This window comes from Rosa rugosa, chromosome 4 (genome assembly GCF_958449725.1).
Source record: "Rosa rugosa chromosome 4, drRosRugo1.1, whole genome shotgun sequence".
Lineage (NCBI taxonomy): Eukaryota > Viridiplantae > Streptophyta > Magnoliopsida > Rosales > Rosaceae > Rosa > Rosa rugosa.
In genome coordinates, this window is record NC_084823.1 from 51871428 (window position 1) to 51892670 (window position 21243).

The following is a 21243-nucleotide window of genomic DNA, read 5'->3' on the forward strand; positions in this document are numbered from 1 at the left end:
GTACTCATCAGTACACGTGGCTGTCCCTCCAGCATTTCGTGCGGGATTGCGCGCCTGATTTGACCATAATACCCTCCTCTTCTTGCCCCGTTTACGCCATCGCCATTCACCTACCTTTTATTTCCGCCTTTAAATTTTTGAATTCTGGATTCTGCTGCAGAAAGAAAGAAAGGTTCATTTTCATCACCACCTCCTTCGCTTTTGCATTTGGACTAAACTACCCTCGAAGTCTTTAGCATCTTAAGCTTTTGTGTCCCCTTTAAATTCGGAAAGCAGTGCATGGTTCATGAAGCAGTGCATGGTTAACGATAATTAATCAATATAAAACAAAAGCCAGCTTTATGAAAAGAGTAAAACCCACCACTAGGGTCAAAACTTTTATCCACCGGACAAAATGATACCCAACTTTCAAAAGTGATCAAAATGATACCTAAATTTTTAAAAACAAATCAACTTGATACCCAACTTTCAAAAGTGATCAAAATAATACCTAAAGTTTTAAAAACAAATCAATTTGATACCTCAGTTTATTTTTTTTAGGGCTAAATACTGGTTACTACTCTGTGGTTTAGGTCCAAAATCAATTCACTCCCTGGACTTCTAATTCATCAAAAACACCCCTGTACTTTCAATTTTGATCTAATATGTCCAATTCATTAATATTCTGTTCTGGGTTCAAGTTATAGTTGGATAATTTGTTGAAAAACTATTTATTTGATAGATTTCTAATAGTGGGACTCACTCCAAAATTGACTATGCAGACCACCTCAACACCACATCATTAAACATAGGCCATATATAAACCACGTCAACAAGTTAAATGACTCAATTGTCGGAAGACTAACAAATTGGACTTATTAGATCAAAATTAAAAGTCCAGGGGTGTTCTTGATGAAATTAGAAGTTTAGAGACTGAATTGATTTTAGACCCAAACTACGTAGTAGTCAGTATTTAGCCTTTTTTTTTTAACTTATTTGTTAAATCAAATGCAAAATCAAGCACGAAAATTGAAGTGATTTGTGGTCAGAGGGCCATCAATCATCTATAACCCAATCTTCTTCTTCTATAGAATTAAAAAAACAAATCTTCCATTCAATTTCAATTCTACCATTGATCGTAGAAACAAATAAAGTTCGGATGTTTCCCAACTTTTAAAGAAACAAAGAAAAATGGGAAGAGAGAGAGAGGCAGAGATAGAAGAAGAAGAAGAGAATTAACAAAGTAAAATAAAAAATAATTGAAAAATAGTTTTTTGTGTAAAATATTATTATAACCCCATAAAATACTGCACCACACGTGATCAATTTTAACAAAAAGTTACAAAAAATTAAACCGAGGTATTAAATTGATTTATTTTTAAAACTTTAGGTATCATTTTGATCACTTTTGAAAGTTGAGTATCAAGTTGATTTGTTTTTAAAAATTTACGTATCATTTTGATCACTTTTAAAAATTTAGGTATCATTTTGATCACTTTTGAAAGTTGGGTATCATTTTGTCCAGTGGAGAAACGTTTTGACCCTAATGGTGGGTTTTACTCTTATGAAAATCACATCAAACATTTGTAAGTGAAACTACAAAGTATATATTTTAGTTTAGGGGGAAAATGGTCTGTACGGTACCCGAACTTCTTCTCTTTATAACTTTTGGTACCTGAACTTCAAAAAATATCAATATAGTACCTGAGGTTCTTCACCCGACCGAATATTGGTACATATGTCAGTTAGCTCCGTTACGAAGATTGCCAGTTGTCAATTTTTTAGGGTATTTTCGTCCTTTCATGCTTTAATTATTATTATTTTTTGTCTAAGCATCTCTGTATCTCTCTCTCTCTCTCTCCTATCGCCTCAACTCGAAAGCCCCAGCCTTTTTTTTTTTTGATATGCGAACAACCCTAGTTATTTGAAATCTTCAGGTCTTCAACTAAAGGGAAAAAACGCAGATTGCAGGCTCCATTTCTTCGTTTCTCGTCTCCCTCTTTCCAAGGTTTTTGCACATCCTTTGATCTCCTCTCTCTCTCTCTCTCTCTCTCGGCTCAACCTATGTAGCTTCTTCTACATCGGCGACTAGTCCTTTACTCCGGCGACGGTGGCTGAGCTCTTTGCCGCCGACTCCAACCCGATCTTCTCTCTCTCTCTACGTTTCAGCTCAGCCTCTGTACATACCTCCAACAATATGGAGTATTTGCTATCTCACCAAGCATAAGTAACACCCTCTTTGGGACATCCACAAGCCATGGTGAGGCCCAACCGAGACTTGCATCTTGTAGCCCTATGTTCAAGCTACGCTACGGTATCCGGAAGTCGCAAATCCGTCGCCGGGAAGCCACCTTTCCGGCCTTGCAAAGTTGCCCTCACAAACTAGGCTTTCTACACTAGAATAGTTATCTTTGCTTGTCCCACATTGAAAACCATGTAAAGGAAGAGCACTCCTTCACCTATAAAAGGAACTCTCCTCCCACTTAGAAAGACATTCCATTACAATCCATCCCATTACATCTTTTGTAATCCCTTTGGGCCGCAAGGCCTGAACACACTAGTTAAACATTCAAGTAGACGTAGTTTCCCGCTAAGGCGGAGACGAACCACTATACATCTTGTGTCACTCTCTCTCTCTCTCTCCCTCTCTTTCTAAAGCTAACTAGAGACCCCCTCGGTCACTAACGTTAACAGCCTCTGTAACTTCTTCTATATCCCCTCCGAGTCAAGTTGCAGATTGCTTTGATGGTTGACTTGGCTAATTTGGATGCTGTGTTCTAATATTGCAAAATCCAAATCTTTAATTTTAAATCTTCACATATCCTTTTTCAATCCAAACAATAAAATTTCAAATACAAGTATTTCAATTCTACATATTTTAATTCAAAACCAAATCAAAATCTTGTTTCCAAACGGGGCGCAAATTTGGAATTGGATTTTTCGACTCAACATTCTATCCCAAATCATCACGACCCACCATCGAACTCGGCGAGAATAATTCCGTCCAAGAATCGGCAACAGCTTTATTAGCCAAATCAATCTTACCCAAGAACGAGATCTCTGCAATGACCACAAGGGCCACGACGAAAGGCATAAGATTGGAACATCTTCGCTTGTTCGCAGACGAAGCCCCGACGGAGACCGGCAAGGCTTCTTTAGTCGTCGTTGTTCTCGAGCCTCTTTGAAATTAAAACACACCCATCAAACAAAAATGGCTCCCTCTCTCGTGGGTCTGGTTTTTTTTTTTTTTTTCAAGAAAGAGAGGAAGAAAGGTCAATGGGGGTTTTAGTAGAGAAGCATTATGGGGTTTTCAAAAAGAAGGAAATGGGTTTGATTTTTCTTTAGTTTCAAGTCAACTAGGTGGGACGAGATTGGAATCAAATTGGGAAAGAAAACCCAGAAAAGCAAAGGTGGAAAGAAACCCATAAAGATAAGAAGATGTTTGAAATTTGATGATTTGGGTTGGCCTTTATAAGGTGTGTTTGGATTCTCTCTCTTGACTGAAACTTCAAAGTTGAAGTGGGGCAAGATAGAGAGGTTTTGTTGTTGCTGCTGGCTCTCAAGGATGATTGAAATGAAGAAGTAAGAAATAAGAACTGATAAGCAAGGAGGAAGTGACGGTGAACATTCATCTTTGCATTCATGGAAAAAAAAAAAAAAACTTTCTTTTGTTTTTTTTTTATTATATAAAAAAGAATAAATAAGAAAAAAAATTTAAAGGGTAAATTTGTCATTTTAAGTTTAGAATTGTCACCTGGCAACTTCCGTAACGGAGCTAACGGCTCTAGGTACATATCTTCTGTCGGGTTGAGAATCTCATGTACCGTATTTGTCACACCCCGAATTCTGAATTTAAGTAATTCATATTCGAAGCATGAACCTCAAATACCCTGTTTATAATCTCAGAATTTTTTTCTCAAAATCAACTGCACATTACACCTCTCAATAATTACATAAACCAAATCCTCAAGCTACTTATTACAGTACACTCTCACCAAAACAAATTATAAAGCTCAAGAGAGCACAATTCTCCTCACAAAACAAATGCTATAAATCTAATACTAATACTCTAAACCGCACGATCACTGCCCTGATTCTCCTGACCTGTAGGATTACCCGCTACACATTTTGAATAGTGTACCGGGAGTTGCAACAACACAAAACCCGGTAAGCTTTTGACAGCCCATATGAGTAAACAAGAAAGAACTGTTGATTTATTCAATTATATTTACTATAACTCAAGTAAACAATCAACACACTCACAAGGTAACTCCAAAAATCACAGAAACATATAAGTATATTCTCGATGCTTTCTTTTAAAACTCCACATTTGACTGATCACAACCAACAAATATTGCAACATTAATATGTGAAATAACATTAAAGCAAAGCATGCTTGATTCTCTTTTCACTAACACCTTCACATATTAGCAATATATCACAGATAGATATTTGATCAGGATAATATAAGCACACTTCTCTTTTTAGTGAATTTTCGGATTAACTGGTAACAAATCACAAATCCACGTACTAGGGTATGTCTACTATACCCAAAATACAGGTAAGCCAGGTTGACTGGTAACAAATCACAAATCCACGTACTAGGGTATGTCTACTATACCCAAAGCACGGGTAAGCCGTAGCATACAGAGGACAAATCCAAAGTATGTATACTCAAGGAGAACACCTCTTTCCTAAGAGTATAATAGTGCACTATCTATAGGGACTAGGGCTCAGGCTTAACGTCTCATAACACCAAAACACATTTACCAGTAATTCATTTAAGCACGGGGTTGTAGAAATCACTCGGCTTCACAATTGTACTTCTCAGACATAATCAAATTCACAAAATACAATCTTTATGATTTATAGATCGTATATATGTATATGTACACCCACATAAAGAGACATATTATTTCAAGATAAATCTTTATTTCTTAAAATAATTTCCACATAATCACAAGTGGGCATATAAAATAGCTTTCACACCACATGATCAACATTTCATTATTCAACAATTAAAATGCGAGATTAATAGCTTGAATAATATCCAATCCATTCTCAATCATTTCATCACACCAATCACACATCAACCAATATATATATTCCACGTAAATATATATATACGTAATCATCCGCTCAGGGATGACCACTAATACCAACTATAGTTCAAGCATAAAAACCGTGAAATTCATTTGTACAATAAAATCATTTTACTTACCTATGGACCGTAGTTGATCAAGTCCATATGATTTAAAACAAATATTTATTCCACAAATATTTTCACACAATTGCGATAAAAATAAAGTAATTAAATTTATTCGGTTCGTAATATGAACCACGTGAGGTTTACTCACCTCTAATCCAGCTGCGTCTTCTAAAAAGCCAAATATATCAATCCGAATCGTCCACCAAATCAATCCATCGATCACCTAATCCAATAATGATCTTAACTTAGCCAACAACTCATAAACGTACTTAAACGATGATCCAACGGTCGGATTGAAATTAAACGATGATCCAACGGTCCAATCTTCCTGAATTGCCCTTACTAATATCTCCATAATTTTATATGAAAATCCGACGGTCAGATTCTCACGAATCGCCTTCCGAATTACTGTTTTACAATTATACGAAGATCCAACGGTCGGATCTTCGCCCGTGACCTCACAAAGTCATCGGTACAGTCATACGATCAACATATCTAAATTTGAAGCAAAACCAATGGTCTGATCTTCGCAGATCGTAAACCGAAGATAAAACGTAAAAACCGTAAATAGTAACGTAAAAACGTAAATCCACTATTTATCAACTTTTTCTAACATGACCATGTTATATATCAAAACGCTCGTATGGATGCATAGATCATCGCCTAGATAATGAAAACTCGAAATATGGTCTGACGCGCCGCCACAAGCGGTGGTCAGTGGGCGGTCAACGCGGCGGTCAACTCCGGGTCAACCACCTCCGATGGCAAAGCGACCAACTACAAACTTGTTCAAAATGAAAGGGTGATCGACTTCCATACCTGGAGCTAAGTTTGGTTTGGCCTAGATCGTCCTAGATCAAGCTTGGAAGTTGGATTAATCTCGTGCGTCTGATCAGATTCCAGATTGAATCAGAGACGTCGAAATCTTCAACTCGTGATCTTTCACTCCACACTCAAAATCGTCGTGCAAGGCTCATATGGGTATGATCAGGGGGAGAAGGACAACCCAAAACCGAGAGGATCGGTTGAGGTGATGCCGGAAAATTGGTTTTCCGGTCGGGTCACCGATCGGAACTGTGGCTCCTTCGATCCAGCTTTCGGGGCAGCGGCGGAGCAAAGCGACACCAGAGGGAGGCTCGTCGTGGGCCGGCGATCCCAGGGGAGCCCGGGTCCGGGGACGGAGGAGGCCGGAGGAGTGAGATGGGGCCGGGTCGGGTCGAGCGGTTCGGCCGCGTGGGAGAGGAGAGAGAACGGAGAGTTTCGGGGGCCAAAACGCAAAAATGAGAAAATTTCGTCCTTAATGAAATAATTCGGATTTTTCACCTATTTATAGAAAAATCTCAATTTTCAAATATTCATAACTTATTCATACGAACTCCGAATATTGCGTTCCACATATGCACGAGATCGTATCGACGAGCTCTACAACTTTCATGAAGGAAGTTTTCCCAAATTCCGTATGTATAAAAAGTCAATTTCCACGAGCCCCTAAATAACGTTCGTTTTCGAAAATAAAATCGTTCGAACTAATTCCACAACTTTTCCAAGCTTCGTACTCGCTCCTACTATCGTGAAATCATTTCTAAAAATCCACGGAATTTAATTTGGATTTTCCGGGGTATTATAGTATTGATATTTTTTTAAGTTCAAGTACCAAAAATTATAAGGAAGAAAAATTCGGGTACCGTACGGACCATTTTCCCTTTAGTTTATGTTATAATTTTGATAACAATTCAACTCTCGTTCTTTTTCTCTTTCTTATTTTTTTAATCAAATTTTACAAGCTATATATTATGGATTGTGGGAGTTTTCATAAATAGCCAGATGTCGCATCATGCTGAGTCTTAGGTGCCAAATTTTGATCTAGACAACCTTAGATCACCTCTAAAGGCCATTTCGTTTAAGATTTGCTCATGATCATGTCGAGGATTGTTGAACTTTTATGCTTGCAGTATCAAATTATGGAGTTATGGACAAGTAGTCGTGGTGACTACCCACAAATAATATCAATTCTGTCCTGTACGAGTGATTATTGCGTGTAATGAACAATTGTACCCTATGTGCATCGAAACACCGACTTTGAAGTTTGAATTTTACAACACAAACATAATGCGGGAACTAATTCAATATTCAAACTTGAATAATTTATAATGGGGTGAAAGTAAAACAATCCATAGTATCATGATATTACAATATCAATAATAACATAGTCAACTTAACAAATGAGGTTAGAGCTACTTAACTACAAAACGAGAAAGAAAATTAAGGATAAACAATTGAAAAATTAACCATGGTGTGGTAATGTTGGTTGAGACAGTTTAGCATTAAATTTTCATGTCTAGCGTTCGAGTCTCAATTCCCACCAATTTGTGGTCAGCATGTTTAAGAGATTTTCAGGTTCATACACAAACTTCAGTTCAAATACTGACTGAATAAGTATGTTACTAACTCGCTAATGTAATCGAGTTGGCTTGCTATCTCACTCCAAATAATTAAAAAATTAATTGAAAGAAAAAGAAAAGTTGGCAGACAATGAAACCAAAAAAATGAAAACAGACGGATGGACTCAGAGAGGCAGAGAAAGTAGCCGGCCAATACATTGCTTGATAATAAAGGGGCATTATTGGTAGTTAAAGCGTTCACGACTTATGTCCGAGTCGAATATTTAATATTTCCCGTGACAGAATAATAAGATGGGGAGGAGCATAATTACAAGGTAGCCCATCTCCCCAGAGACTGAAATTGATTGGTTTAAGAAAGCTGATCGATCAAAAAGTGAGGGGCAAAACACTTCACCTTAAACTCCATCAATTTTTTTCCTTTCCTTTTCAAACTTGGGTCTATTATTATTTCAGGACATGGTTTTGTTGGTGTCTACTGTCCTCTTTCTCTAATGGGTTTGCTTCTGTCTTCTTCATAACGCTCCTCAGCCCCACCTTACTGGCAAAAGGTTAATCAAAGAGAAGAAGGTTCCTTAAAGCTGAAGCCTTTGTGAATGAAGATGGGTCTGAGCAGACCTCACAAGGTCGGCAATGGAGTCTCCACCAGATGGGTTTCTCTGTTTTGCATTGCCAGTTTCTTCTTGGGTGTTCTTGTTGTCAACAGGTGCTTTCCTCTTTTCGAGATTCAGCTTCTAGATTTGCTTAGTGGGACTTGTAAATCTTTAGTCTTTATGTTGTTTTGATGCAAATGAGGTTTCTCTGGTTTCTGGATTTAAAAGTCTCTGTTTTTGGAACCCATCATGCTCAAGATTCCCACTTTTGCTAATCATTTTTAGTAATTTTTGGGTTTTCGTAAGTGTCCAATTTAGGTGCAAGTATTTGTCTTAATCTTAGTACTTGAACTGGCAAATGCAGATAAGTCTTTTGCTGATAGATGTGAGTAGACTATAAGTCTTTAAGGAGAGTATACATGATATATGAGTTTTAGGTGTGGAATGTAGTAGATTTGGTGATGTTTAGCTCTGGAATCCGAGAGGTTGAGTGACACATTGAGTTTATGAATTCGGAAATGCAAACAACTCTCTTACCTTCATGTGATTTAAGTCAGATTTGGGTTTCGGTACTGATTTGCTTGGGAGGTTGATTTTGTAACTCAGCCGAAATTTTGGAGCTTGATGATTAATTTCAAGTTCAAGACCAAGCACCGGCAAATGGTTTGCGAAAGGCAAGTTATTCAGATTGGTTAATAAACGAATGGTGACCATTTTTGAGAGAGTTCGGTGGTGCTTGAAATTGACCTCCAGAATGTTAAATGGGAACAGGCTGACTATATCCTAATTCCAACCAGATGGAGTCTATTTTCGAGTCTGTATTGTTGGATGCAAATTCAAATTCACTTTGTGTCCAAGCTTTATGTTCCTTCTAGAAACCCAGCCTACTTTTAATAGGAATATTTATGACGGAAGTTAATTCCGAAGTAAAATAAGTTTCAGTACAATCACATTGTACTGGATCTTGTCAAAAATAGAGTTCATCATATAGGAAATAAGGCTGGGAGATACGATGTGCCTTGCATCATGTTCATATCTTTGAATAATGTATGTACAATGTGCCTTGAATTTGCATGACCAGAGGTTGTAGTGGTCATCTATTCCACCAATGAAATGAGACATGTGACTGTATTTCTCTGCTCCATACCGTTCTTTTCCTTTATGAACTTCAAGTGGTTCATGTTTGTCTTGCAGGTTTTGGGCTGCCATCGATGCAGATGAAATTGATGAAGAGGCTTCATCACTGGAGAAACATCAATCAAGATCTCTTCACCCCGTTGTAAACTGTGAGAAGAAGGCAAGTTATAAGATCCTATAGTCATTAGCTCCATTTCTTTCGTAACACACTTTAATAATATCTATGCAATTGCAGGAAGACACTGACGAGGCAGGCGACATCTTTTCTCAAGTCTCGCAAACACATGATGTGATCAGGTAGATTCTGATTTTCTACTATTATATTTTAGAAATATTTTTTAGAGCTCAAAGTCATTTTCTATATATATATGAGTTAATTTCTTTGTGTGCTATTGTAACTGCTTCATATGTAACATTCATGTTGGAACTCTTAGGAAGCTAGACAAGACAATATCCTCATTAGAGGTGCAGCTAGCAGCAGCTAGAGCGTCCAAATCTGACAATGATGAAGGATCTCCAGTGGTTACAAAAACAGGAAGCGAATCATTCAAGGAGCGCCAAAAGGTTTTCTTTGTCATGGGAATCATGACTGCCTTCAGCAGCAGAAAGCGAAGGGACTCAATCAGGGAAACATGGATGCCTGGAGGTTTGAATTTAAAAACTTAATAACTGTTCTCTGGCATTAAAATTAGTAGCTGCTATAATAAATTATCTGTTGCATTTCCCTAGGTGACGAGTTAAAGAAGTTAGAGACAGAGAAGGGAATTATAATGCGGTTTGTTATTGGACACAGGTAGGCTAACTCTTGTTGCAAGTGGCTGGCTTTTTACTGCTTGCTTCAGAATGATAATTTTGCAAAACATAATGGTTCAATTTTTCTTTTTTGATCCTCAGTGCATCCTCTGGTGGTGTTTTGGATCGTGCCATTGATGCAGAAGATGAGAAACATAAGGATTTTTTCCGACTGGTAAGTTACTGAGTGCTGAGTACCAAGGTAGCCTGTTATGTTAGTCAGTAGTTTGGAGACTCATGCAAGGTGTGGTGCATGCAGATATATATTCTTGGGTACCAAATAAAGGAACAAAATTCTTAAATCCTTTGGTGGGCTTGTTCTAGTTGTTTAAGTTTTTCATATTCTCCTTTGGTTCAAAACTGAAATACTTTGTTTAACCTTATGCCCTGTTACCATTGTATGTCTGCAGAACCATATAGAGGGATACCACGAATTGTCCTCAAAAACCCAAACATATTTTACAGCAGCTGTCAGCAAGTGGGATGCTGACTTTTATATTAAAGTTGATGATGATGTGCACATAAATCTTGGTAAGTGTATATAAATTCTTTCTGCTTTCAAAACTGGATGGGGGAACAACTTGGATTTGAATTCAGGGACACTAAGTTCAATTTAACATTTCACAGGTATGGTTGGTTCTACTTTGGCCCGCCATAGATCAAAGCCTCGTACGTATATTGGATGCATGAAGTCTGGACCTGTCCTGGCACATCAGTAAGCAACTGAACATTGGGCATCCTTCTGATTATTATTAATGCGCATCGATCATGATATATATACCTTTGCTTTAGGGGGGTCAAGTACCATGAACCAGAATATTGGAAATTTGGAGAGGAGGGAAATAAATATTTCCGACATGCAACAGGTCAAATATATGCAATTTCCAAAGATTTGGCAACCTACATTTCAGTGCATAGGTAAATCCTTTTGTGGAGCATCATTTTTCTTAGGATATATAACTAGAATATGTTATTAATCGAGTTCTTGTTTCCTCCAGGCACATACTTCACAGATATGCAAATGAAGATGTTTCTCTGGGTTCTTGGTTTATTGGTCTTGATGTTCAGCACATCGACGAGCGAAGCCTTTGCTGTGGGACTCCTCCAGGTAAGTTATTATAAATGTGATTTTGGTTTTTACACGTGTAAATGTTAGTTGATTCAAAGATTGATGATTTTCATGATCTGTGTTAATCAATGAAGAGTTACATTAATAATAAGCTTACTCTACTTTTAAAACTCATCTGATCACGACATCACGTGCTGAAAATTGTAGCAACTGTGGCAAGCTTAAACATGTAATCTGTAGTTCATACTTCCAATTAGAAGAAGTATTAGCAAGCTTAAAAATGTAAATCTTTAGTTCATGCTTGTAACTAGAACAGGTACTTTTCGAGCTTTTTTTCATTACACGAAATCTGTATCTCTGTCTTAGATTGCGAGTGGAAAGCTCAAGCCGGGAACCCTTGTGCTGCATCATTCGATTGGAGCTGCAGTGGCATATGCAAATCGGTGGAGAGAATGGAGGAGGTGCACCAGAGATGCGGAGAGGGTGACGATGCGATTTGGCACACCAGTTTCTAAAACTAGCTTCTGCTCGCTTCGAGTATTGTAATGTAAATGTGTATGCATTAACAGAAAAATTGGATGAACGAACCATCTGCCCCATTTTTGCTCATTCATGCCCGGGACAGTTTGGCATATGATTAATTTAATCCATTTCACATATGCAAATCTTTAGTCAGCAAATCTGGAGGGAATCCATAATTTCTTTTCTGAGTTTGATACTCTTCACTACTTGTAACACCAACAGTAACACTAACACAAGCTTGGATGTGAAACATGTGCTGCATGTGCGCGTTCATTAGAATTAGAAGCAAAAAAGTTTTTAGACCTTTTCAAGTTTCCACTTTCCAGTACATTTCCACTCTGGCCTGGAGCCTCTACTATGCGACCAATCAAGCAGCCAATTTGGTATGAAATTCAAACCTACGCGTGTTAAGCACCTGATGTTCCATTCTGGCATGTGTATCACTCTTTAATACTGATATTTGCTTTCAACTCCCACTCCGACACGTTTTGAGGCTCTACCCGCACAATACCCAAAAGGCCAAAAGCGTTATGAATCGATCATTCTTCTGTTTACGCAGCCATTTATAAAGTTGCGTCCCAAAAATGATCGAGCATTTGAAATTGACATATACCATAAATCTTCAATAGTTGAAGTAAGCCATGACAGTTGAAATGTGAGGACCATATCGATGTTAGGCCAAGGACGGTGTGTCGACGAAACTAATTGCTAATTGTAATCTAGACACGATGAAGTAGCACATCAGATGGGATTTTCCCATAAATCATACAGTGTAAAATTCAAGTATTGGAAGAAAGAAAAAATCCAACTGGGCAATATTCCTTATTGAAGAAAATCCAAGCATGCAAGTGCAACTGAGCTATCAGTCCTGGACCTACTCACCTAATCACCGTCAGTTTGGTATCTTTCTCAAGCACACAATTGATAGAATCTATACAGAACGTCAATTTCTCATAGTGTGAAATTGCAAGGCTTCACATTATGGTGTGGATCATCAGCTAGCTTGTGGGCCAACTATGATCGAGAGACTTAAGTAGTTAAGTTGGTTTAATGCGTTAATGGCCGGAATATGTTCTTTGTTTCTCACTTGTGAAGAATTTTCCGACAACTTTTAGAGTCTATTGAATAAGTTTAATATATATTATTGATTTATTTCCTGACGGTTGAGTTTTGAATCCACATAACATAGTCGGTTTCAAAAATATGAACGTCCACCCGTATGCACGTCCGAAAATCAGAAGTGGGAAAAAGATGTTGCGCTTGTTGGTTGAGGAAGCTCCGGTTTCTCTTGCTTTTGCTTGAGTTGAAGAGGTCGCAAAGAAAACAGTATATTCAATATACCATTTAGTTCTCTTCAGGTTTACTAATTCTTTTTTTTTTTTTTCTAAATAAAATGTTATTTTTTACGGTCCCTTAAAAGCGGGCAATCATTATAATGTTTGATGACCTACATAAATGATGACTTTTACGACTCAAAAAACATAATGAGTTGGTCTTGATATTCCTGAAGTTACACAAGAAACGTTTTAATTATAATGAGTGGGAGTAGAAAAACTTGTGTGTGTGTAAAGCGTGAAAGTGAAGCTTTGGGTATATAAGGTTCTAAATAAGGGCTATTTTTTACGGTCCCTTAAAAGCGAGCGATCATTGTAATGTTTGCTAACCTACATAAATGATGACTTTTACGACTCAAAAAATATAATGAGTTAGTCTTGATATTCCTCAAGTTACACAAGAAACGTTTTAATTATAATAAGTGGGAGTAGAAAAACTTGTGCGTGTGTAAAGCGTGAAAGTGAGGCTTTGGGTATATAAGGCTTGTCTATTCTTAAAAAATAACGATCAAGTGGGTGAAGCAGCTATATATGCGAGTGGAAGATCAGAAAGGTGATTCAGTATACACATGAAGTCTTGGACTGCAATCTCTTTGCCATTTAAAATAAGTTGCACGACGAAAACATGGAGTAGGCGATATCGATATCATATAGGGTCGGTTCAGCATGAAGTTGCATTATTGTGTCCGTAACCAATATTTATGGAAGTTATTTGTAAGCAAAATGTTTTGAAAACTATGTTCACATCACTTTCCACACGCTCTCGCAAGTCCTTGGTTTGCGGTAGAGTTTGACATTTTGGTTGAAAATGTTTTGGTTTGTTATTAGCTTAATTTCTTTGAAGCAATTTATTGAAATTTTTGACTGGTCTCTTTGTTTCTCAACATACTTTTCAGTTCATATGTTTTTTCAAGTTTTTGGTTTGCATTAAATTTTTGTAGATGAATGTGTTTTTGAGCCAATAAAATGAAGAAACAACTTGCTTGTTTGGTCAACGGTTATAGTCCTAGTTTCTCTCAAGCATTTTGTTGAACATGCATGTTATGCGAGTTAACTTTTTATTTCACCTCACTCCCGTCTTTATATGTTGACAAGTCGAACAAACCAGTAGCAGAACTTGAAAGTTATTTTTGGAGGGACCGAAAAATAATATAATTATTATTTTAAAAAATAAATAAATAATATCTTTGCTGTTTTTCTAGGAATGTACGTGCATATTAAAATTTGTATTAATGTTTTCTTTTGAAAAATTTCTTTCTCCAAAACACTAATAATTAGTAATTCGATGCAATAATGAGAAATTAATTAATATATTTCCTTCACAAAACATAGAAAGCAGGGCAAATGGGGGCTGTAACTCAATTATTTTCAATTTTTTAAAATAATCCTCAGCCAATCATAGTCAGCCACGTCAGATTTGATATGAGTTTGGGGGGGGGGGGGGGGGGGGCAGGGCCGCTTCCGGCCCCAATAATGTTTCGTCACTGGAACAAACACTTTGTACCGACACCCTTAAAAAATAAACATATAAACGAGTAAGTTTTAGATGATTAGGCATATCTATACTAATATTAAGAGAAGAAAACTTGCTCTCCAAAATTGAATTTTTTTACCAATTTAACCTTTATATATTAAAAAACTATGAAATATAATTAATCAATAAGGATAATATGATAAATTGTAAAATAGAAAAAAAAAAATTAAAAAAGTAGAAAATGTGGTAGTTGTATGAGAAGTTTTTCCACTACCTTTAACTTCTCTCCACATACATATATAGTGGGTGTAACCTGCTAGTATAAAATTAAGAGAATGATTGTCTTTGCTTGTCCCGTATTTACCGGCTATTGCAAACTTGGATATGATCATTGGCGGACCTAGTAAGAGACTATTGGGGGTTTATGCGCCCAGTGAATTTTTTTCTTGGTGTAAGTTAGTTGTGATATATACTGGATAGCCAACTCATTTATAATATCGATTACTAATTAAGCCCCCACAGAGGCATATACAAGCTTATTTTGGCCCACTACAACAATAAAACAAAGTTGATATTGGAAAAGTTACAACAATCTTGAAATGTATTTTCAATTAGCCTCTTTTTATTTGGTTCAATTTCCTCATAAACCTATAACCTAGAAAGAAGAAAAAAATTGTTCACACCCCTACATAGATAAAATCCTGAGTCCGCTACTGGATATGATAGTACCACGTTATTGTGTCGACGCAATGTTGGGGATATGATTCTTTTGCTAGATTCAAACATGTTACTCTGACTAGACTAGGTCTAGGTGTGAAATACAACTTAAAAAAACAGTGAATAAAAATGACCATAAAAGAAGGAAGGGTCAGGTCAAATAGTTTGGCAATTCAAAAGGTTGGAAGAGGAAAATTTTGGGGGCAGCGAGACCAATGCATATATGGAATTCAATCAAATTATTCATAAGAATTTCAGACCAAAAAATGTTGAAAGCTTCATCAAGTTGACCATCTGAACTAGTTATGCAAATTCGACTCGACCTATATTCTATAGTCAGAAAGAAGCAACAGAGTTAAGCGCGTGAATTGGATCAATTCAAGTGAGTCAAATGCTGGAATTAGGGTTTTATTAGCTAAGCAAATGAATGCTGCATTATTTTATAGATCCCACTAGCTTAGTATATGTTATAATTCTAATTTTTGTTTTCTGGGATGAATATTAAACTAGCTTCATTCTATCTACCTCAAATGATTAGGGTTTCCTTCACCAAAGAGATCTGTTAGGGTTCCATGTTTTGTCGGTGGTTCACCTCATAAGCTTAGCAATGAAAGTGGTTGCGTGTTTGTTTTGGCAACTTTGCACTTGTTAAATATAGGGAGAGAGCGTTTTTCACTTTTGAGTTTCTAATTCACAAGCTTTATTTTGATGCGATGATTGTTTTATATTTGAAATTACGTTCTTCTAAATTTCAACACGATAGTTTTTCAATATTAGGATGTATTAAAATTTTATAATTAATTAAGTAATTAATTGTTTAGGTATCGATGTGATGTTGGTGTCTAGTTTAGTTTAGAGGTGATAACTATGAACAACTTGGTCCATGAGTTTGGTAGGAAAGTAGATCAACTTGGTCTTTGTAGGGCTCCGGTGGCGAAGGCACACCTTATCACCGATGGCATTGTGCTCTAGTATAGGACCATTTGAAATTTCTTCAAGATATAATGCCGGTTTAGCTTCCAACTTTTCTGATTCATTGTTTTTTTTTTTAATCAAAAGAGGTCAGCCCGTTCATTAAGTTCAGCAAGTAGTACAAAAATGAAACACCTCTATGGGGTCGACAGAAAAAATCGTTCCTCAGAGCATCCTAACAAGCTATCCTAAAAAGCATCAGGACCCACCATACTCCCAGTACACCAACCTTTAAAAAAATATTCTAACAAAAGCGAATTTTTGATTCATTATTTGATTTACTTCTTACATTGACTAATTTTTTACTATTTTTTGTGGAAATAGTTGTAATACCTTTTGTTTGTCCCTATGTTGTAATCCAAGGCTTGAAGGCAGCCGCACCAGCTCTTTATTCAAAAAAAATAAAATTAATATATATGAAAAACTACAAATTTATGACCATTCTTTAGAGGCACGTCAGGAAAAAAAAAAAACCACAACCAAGAATAAGTAATGAGTCAAATGCAAATGGTGCAAGTACTTTAGAACATATTCTATAAGTAATTACTATGAGAGTATGAGTATAGTAATGTAGTTTTGTTCATTAAGAAATCCAAACGGGGAGCAAAAGAAAAGAAAATAGAAATAAACAAATTAGCAATGTTTTCTCTTAGCCAACACAAATAATTAGAAAGTGAAAAAAAAAAAAAAAAAAAAACACATAGAAATCCAAGTCAAGGGAACGTGAAAAACGAGAACGCGGCTACCCACAGACCATAATAGAGAGCCAATCCATGGTATATATAGAAGGGAAGAAGAGCGGCACCAATGAATCAAGTAAGGCATCGTCGTCAATCACACAACCCCAAAACCCTCTCAAACCACACAGACACAGACACAGACACAGACACAGACACATTCCATTTCACTCTCCCAGTGAGAGAGAATTTTTACCAGAACCAACCTCGTCGTCAAATCAACTAGCAACTAGCTAGGTTCCATTTTGTTTTTGGCAATTGCCCAAACAAACAATAACAAAAGAAAACAAAGCTCTCTGGTTGGGCCTAACTGACCCTTCTCTCTCAGACCTGCAAATCCCAACAAGCGTCTCTCTACCGCTTATCTTCGCAAATCTTATCCACACCTCTCTGTCTTCTTCTTCATCATCATCATCATCTTCTCTGCTGCACAAGAAAACCATATCTAAATCTCTTCTCCTCTCCCTTATTAAATTTATTTCCTTTCCTCTTCATACCCTTGTTGGGTCTTTTAGCCCTGTTGGAGTTTTGGTTATCCCTTTATCTAGCTATCTCTCTCTGACACCCTCGAGTAATCGCCGTGCTTAACGCATACCTCTATTCGATTCAGTCGAGGGTTTTTCTTTTCTACTCTACCTTATCAGTTCCTATCAGTTTTCGGAAAATTTGTACTCTCCTAGAAAAAATGGCTTTGGCCTCGGCTTTGCTGGAGATTCTGCGAAGGCCCACGATTGTTGAAGTGCTTGGGGAGCTTGTGAAGTTCATAACCCCTCTTTGGATTGCTGTGATTGTCGGGGTTTTCGTTGGGTGGGCGTGGCGGCCTAAATGGGTGACCGTGGTTGGTAGAGAATTGTTGGATAGCTCCACGCAAAAGGAGTCGTCTTCCTCATCATCTTCTTCTTCTTCGTCGCCACCCGCACCATCCACGTGTGGGATTTCGATTTCGAGTTTGAGTTCGTTGCTGCCGAATTGCATTCCTTGGGCTGCTGACGATAGAAATCAGAACCAGGCACCTACCACCAATAATGATTGCAGGTTTGTTGACTCCCCTGACTAATTCGACAAATTTCCCAACTTTAATTGGATTAAATGTCAAAGATTACTACTTTCTGCGGATGTTGATGTACTTTTAGAACTTGGTTTTTGCTTAGTTTGATGTAATTAGGGAGTTGGGTTTTGGGATTTGGATATATTTTTGGTTCTAAAGGGCTTTTGGGTTGATGAATCTATGTTTTGTCTCTGGCAGTTCCTCACAGATTGAACAAGAAGAATCCTGTAATGTCTCCAATGAGGATTTACGCCACATATGTCAGCTTGTGGAGGAGAAAGATGGCGGTCCTGCTTGGATTCATATGATGGATCGGTCAACCCCAACTATGGGATATCAAGCTTGGCGTAGAGATCCTCAGGTAGCTAGCTGTCTTTACCTATGGTTCAATTGAATTGAGGTCCTCACTCGGTGGATGATGCAGTCCTGTTTTGCGTGTATGTATTCTTTTTTTTTTTTTTTTTTTTGGGGGAGGTTAACTGAATTTCATTGTTTTGGTTTGTTCTAGACTGGACCTCCACAATACCGAAGTAGAACTGTATTTGAAGATGCTTCACCTGAGACAGTGAGGGATTTCTTTTGGGATGATGAATTTCGTGCAAAGTGGGATGATATGCTTATTCATGCTTCTACTTTGGAAGAATGCCCGACTACTGGAACCATGCTAGTGCACTGGGTCCGCAAGGTGAGAAATGTGTCTATTTGTGATGTATGATCTTGAATTGTCCTGGTTGCATTTGCTTATGACTTACTTTGTTTGTTTTTCATCTTGCATGGACACAGTTTCCATTCTTTTGTAGCGACAGAGATTACACGATAGGCCGTCGCATTTGGGAATCGGGGCGATCATACTACTGTGTAACTAAGGTAAGAGAAGGAAAAGCTATCTATACAGCCTCACAGACAAATGCACACATCATGTATAGCCTATTATGTGGAACTGTTCTTTATTGTTCCAACTTCCATTCATTTACTTGCTCTGGCTACGTAACTAGTATGTAATAGTTCTAAATGGTTAGCTGTAGGATCCTGAAGATTTTTTAGCTGGGAAAAAGCTGAACTAGTTAGATATATGTGTTCCAGTTGATGCATCTTTGCTCAGAAAATTAGTTTCACACTCTAATGGTTTAGTAGCATAGCAGTTTTGGCTTTGAAAATGTGAGAGTACTTATTGTAAATTGCAATGCTTTCAATGCTCAAGCAATTTGAGTTATCAGTCAATAAGGCGACATGAGCTGGTTGTCTATACCAATAAGCAAACTGAGTTTTTGTTATTTTGTTGTGCATATAAGTGGAGTTCTGAAGAAGACTTTTTTCCAATTGTAGACCAGAATAGAAATTTCAGTGAATGTTGTAAAGTGTTTTCTTTGAGCTGGTTGTGTTTTTTAATAGATAGATTTAGACCTAATATTTATCATGAAGAATAATTTACTTCTGATTCAGGAAATAATGTGTTTATTTAATATGTTTCAGGGAGTTCCTTCCTCTGCTGTGCCAAGGCGGGACAAACCTAGACGTGTTGATCTGTACTATTCAAGTTGGTGCATTCGTGCAGGTAATGGCATATTTTTACCATGAAATTTATGAAAAGCAAAGTGGTTTTTATTTCGTGAAAAATTAAGCGATGGAGAGAAAAACATCTTTATGACTTCCTAAGTGAAGGACTTTTATTCTTTCCGTGCATTTTAAATGTCCAATCTTAATTGTGATCTTGGGCACGCTGACTAAAATTGTATCTGTTGTATATGAACAGTTGAATCAAAAAGAGGGGATGGCCAGCTTACTTCATGTGAGGTTTTACTGTTTCACCATGAAGATATGGGTATTCCATGGGAGATTGCGAAACTTGGTGTTCGTCAAGGTATGTGGGGAGCTGTTAAAAAGATTGAACCAGGCCTACGTTTATATCAGAAGGAAAGAGCCGCTAAAGTGCCACTTTCGCGGTGTGCTAAAATGGCTCAGATCAACACGAAAGTCAGTGCTGATTACTTGAGATCGGTAGAAAACAGCACTAAGGATTCCATGGAGGTTGAAAATTCAGATCCAGCGGAGAAACCAGCAAGGAGGAACATACCTAAAGCTCTAGTTGTCGGAGGGGCAATAGTTCTTGCTTGCAGTCTTGATCGGGGCCTCTTGACTAAGGCAGTTATATTTGGAGTAGCTCGAAGATTTGCCAAGATCGGGAGGAGGTTGTGATCCAACATGGTTATTGCTTCATTCAAGAGACGGCAAAGCTAATGTCTGTCAAGAGAATTGAGGAATTGCCAAGTGATGAATATTCGAACTTGCCCCCTTTCAACAGGATCGGAGGTGTCGCATTCTTTCTACATTTTGTTTTAGCTATGAATATAGCTTTAATTGTATAAGTACCCCCAGGCCGAAAGAGAGGAAAGCAAGACGAGAGAGCGTATAGCTATATTCATTAAAGTAGGAAATGTCATGAAAGGATCTTGTTCTGCAAGAATAAACAGAAATGCTCAGGTTCTTTTAATGTTCATTTTCTTTCTTCAATTCATTGATCTTCACAAGCAATTGATATACATACCATATGTGACATTCCTCGAAACAAAGAGCGGTTATTAACACAATCGCTTCAAACACTAGCTGCTTGGGGCAAGAACCACGCAAAGTTGCATTGTGCATGGCAATTTGAGTCCTCAAAAGATTACTTCAATTTTATGTTCACGTGGCTGAGCACTCGGCACAGAAAAAAGAAAATCACACCAGCATTCAAATCTGGAGCCTCTGACTTAAAGAAAGTCGGCTATCAATTCCGTTACCCTTTTTGACGGATCTATGTTTGAGTTGGGAAAGCATCGCAATTAATCCAATAAACTGAAGCAAGCAAGCAATCAATATATAATTCTCTTGGCCCCCGTTCTTCTGGACAGCCTAACCTTAACAGTTGGCTGAGTGGTCCTTGGACTAGAAACGAAGCAAAATGGAACCTATTTTCAGCATCATAAAGCCTGTGGACATGGCTTTTTGGCTACTGGTAGCTGTGAACAATACCAAACATTTTACCCCCAACTCATTTGGGACAAGCAACGTTTGAAATTTCTGCCGACACCCGAGTATACTGGATCGGGAAAATTTTAAGATCATAAAGCCTATGGACATGGCTTTTTGGCTACTGGTAGCTGTGAACAATACCAAACATTTTGCCCCCAACTCATTTGGGACAAGCAACGTTTGAAATTTCTGCCGACACCCGAGTATACTGGATCGGGAAAATTTTAAGAACAGTACATGAAGTATTGC

General features: G+C 37.5%; 2 protein-coding genes across 3 annotated transcripts; both read left to right on the top strand.

Moving 5' to 3' along the window:
* The first annotated feature begins 7840 nt into the window (after positions 1-7840).
* LOC133706672 (beta-1,6-galactosyltransferase GALT31A) lies at positions 7841-11835 on the top strand. 2 transcript variants are annotated; one of them, XM_062132218.1, is made up of 12 exons: positions 7841-7963; positions 8119-8293; positions 9375-9481; positions 9557-9614; positions 9752-9963; positions 10047-10110; positions 10212-10284; positions 10520-10640; positions 10737-10824; positions 10902-11027; positions 11108-11217; positions 11545-11835. In XM_062132218.1, the coding sequence occupies exons 2-12, from the start codon at positions 8184-8186 to the stop codon at positions 11691-11693; spliced, it is 1218 nt and encodes a 405-aa protein (XP_061988202.1). In that variant the 5' UTR covers positions 7841-7963; positions 8119-8183; the 3' UTR covers positions 11694-11835. The 2 variants fall into 2 exon arrangements, with proteins under 2 accessions (XP_061988202.1, XP_061988201.1); XM_062132217.1 differs by having other exon boundaries at positions 7883-7963; positions 8044-8293.
* A 5171-nt stretch (positions 11836-17006) lies between these two features.
* Positions 17007-20493, top strand: LOC133742548 (uncharacterized). The gene is made up of 6 exons (XM_062170234.1): positions 17007-17969; positions 18181-18343; positions 18491-18667; positions 18766-18849; positions 19456-19537; positions 19736-20493. Exons 1-6 carry the CDS (start codon positions 17620-17622, stop codon positions 20176-20178), a joined length of 1299 nt encoding a protein of 432 aa, XP_062026218.1. The 5' UTR covers positions 17007-17619; the 3' UTR covers positions 20179-20493.
* The last annotated feature ends 750 nt before the right edge of the window (positions 20494-21243 follow it).

Excerpts from the sequence above, each read along its gene's own strand:
- LOC133706672 (XM_062132218.1), top strand. The coding sequence starts at position 8,184 with ATGAAGATGGGTCTGAGCAGACCTCACAAGGTCGGCAATGGAGTCTCC. Across the intron at positions 9,615-9,751 it reads CAAACACATGATGTGATCAG|GAAGCTAGACAAGACAATAT; the intron begins GTAGATTCTGAT and ends TGGAACTCTTAG. Across the intron at positions 10,641-10,736 it reads TGATGTGCACATAAATCTTG|GTATGGTTGGTTCTACTTTG; the intron begins GTAAGTGTATAT and ends AACATTTCACAG.
- LOC133742548 (XM_062170234.1), top strand. The coding sequence starts at position 17,620 with ATGGCTTTGGCCTCGGCTTTGCTGGAGATTCTGCGAAGGCCCACGATT. Across the intron at positions 17,970-18,180 it reads ACCACCAATAATGATTGCAG|TTCCTCACAGATTGAACAAG; the intron begins GTTTGTTGACTC and ends TGTCTCTGGCAG. Across the intron at positions 18,668-18,765 it reads TAGTGCACTGGGTCCGCAAG|TTTCCATTCTTTTGTAGCGA; the intron begins GTGAGAAATGTG and ends GCATGGACACAG.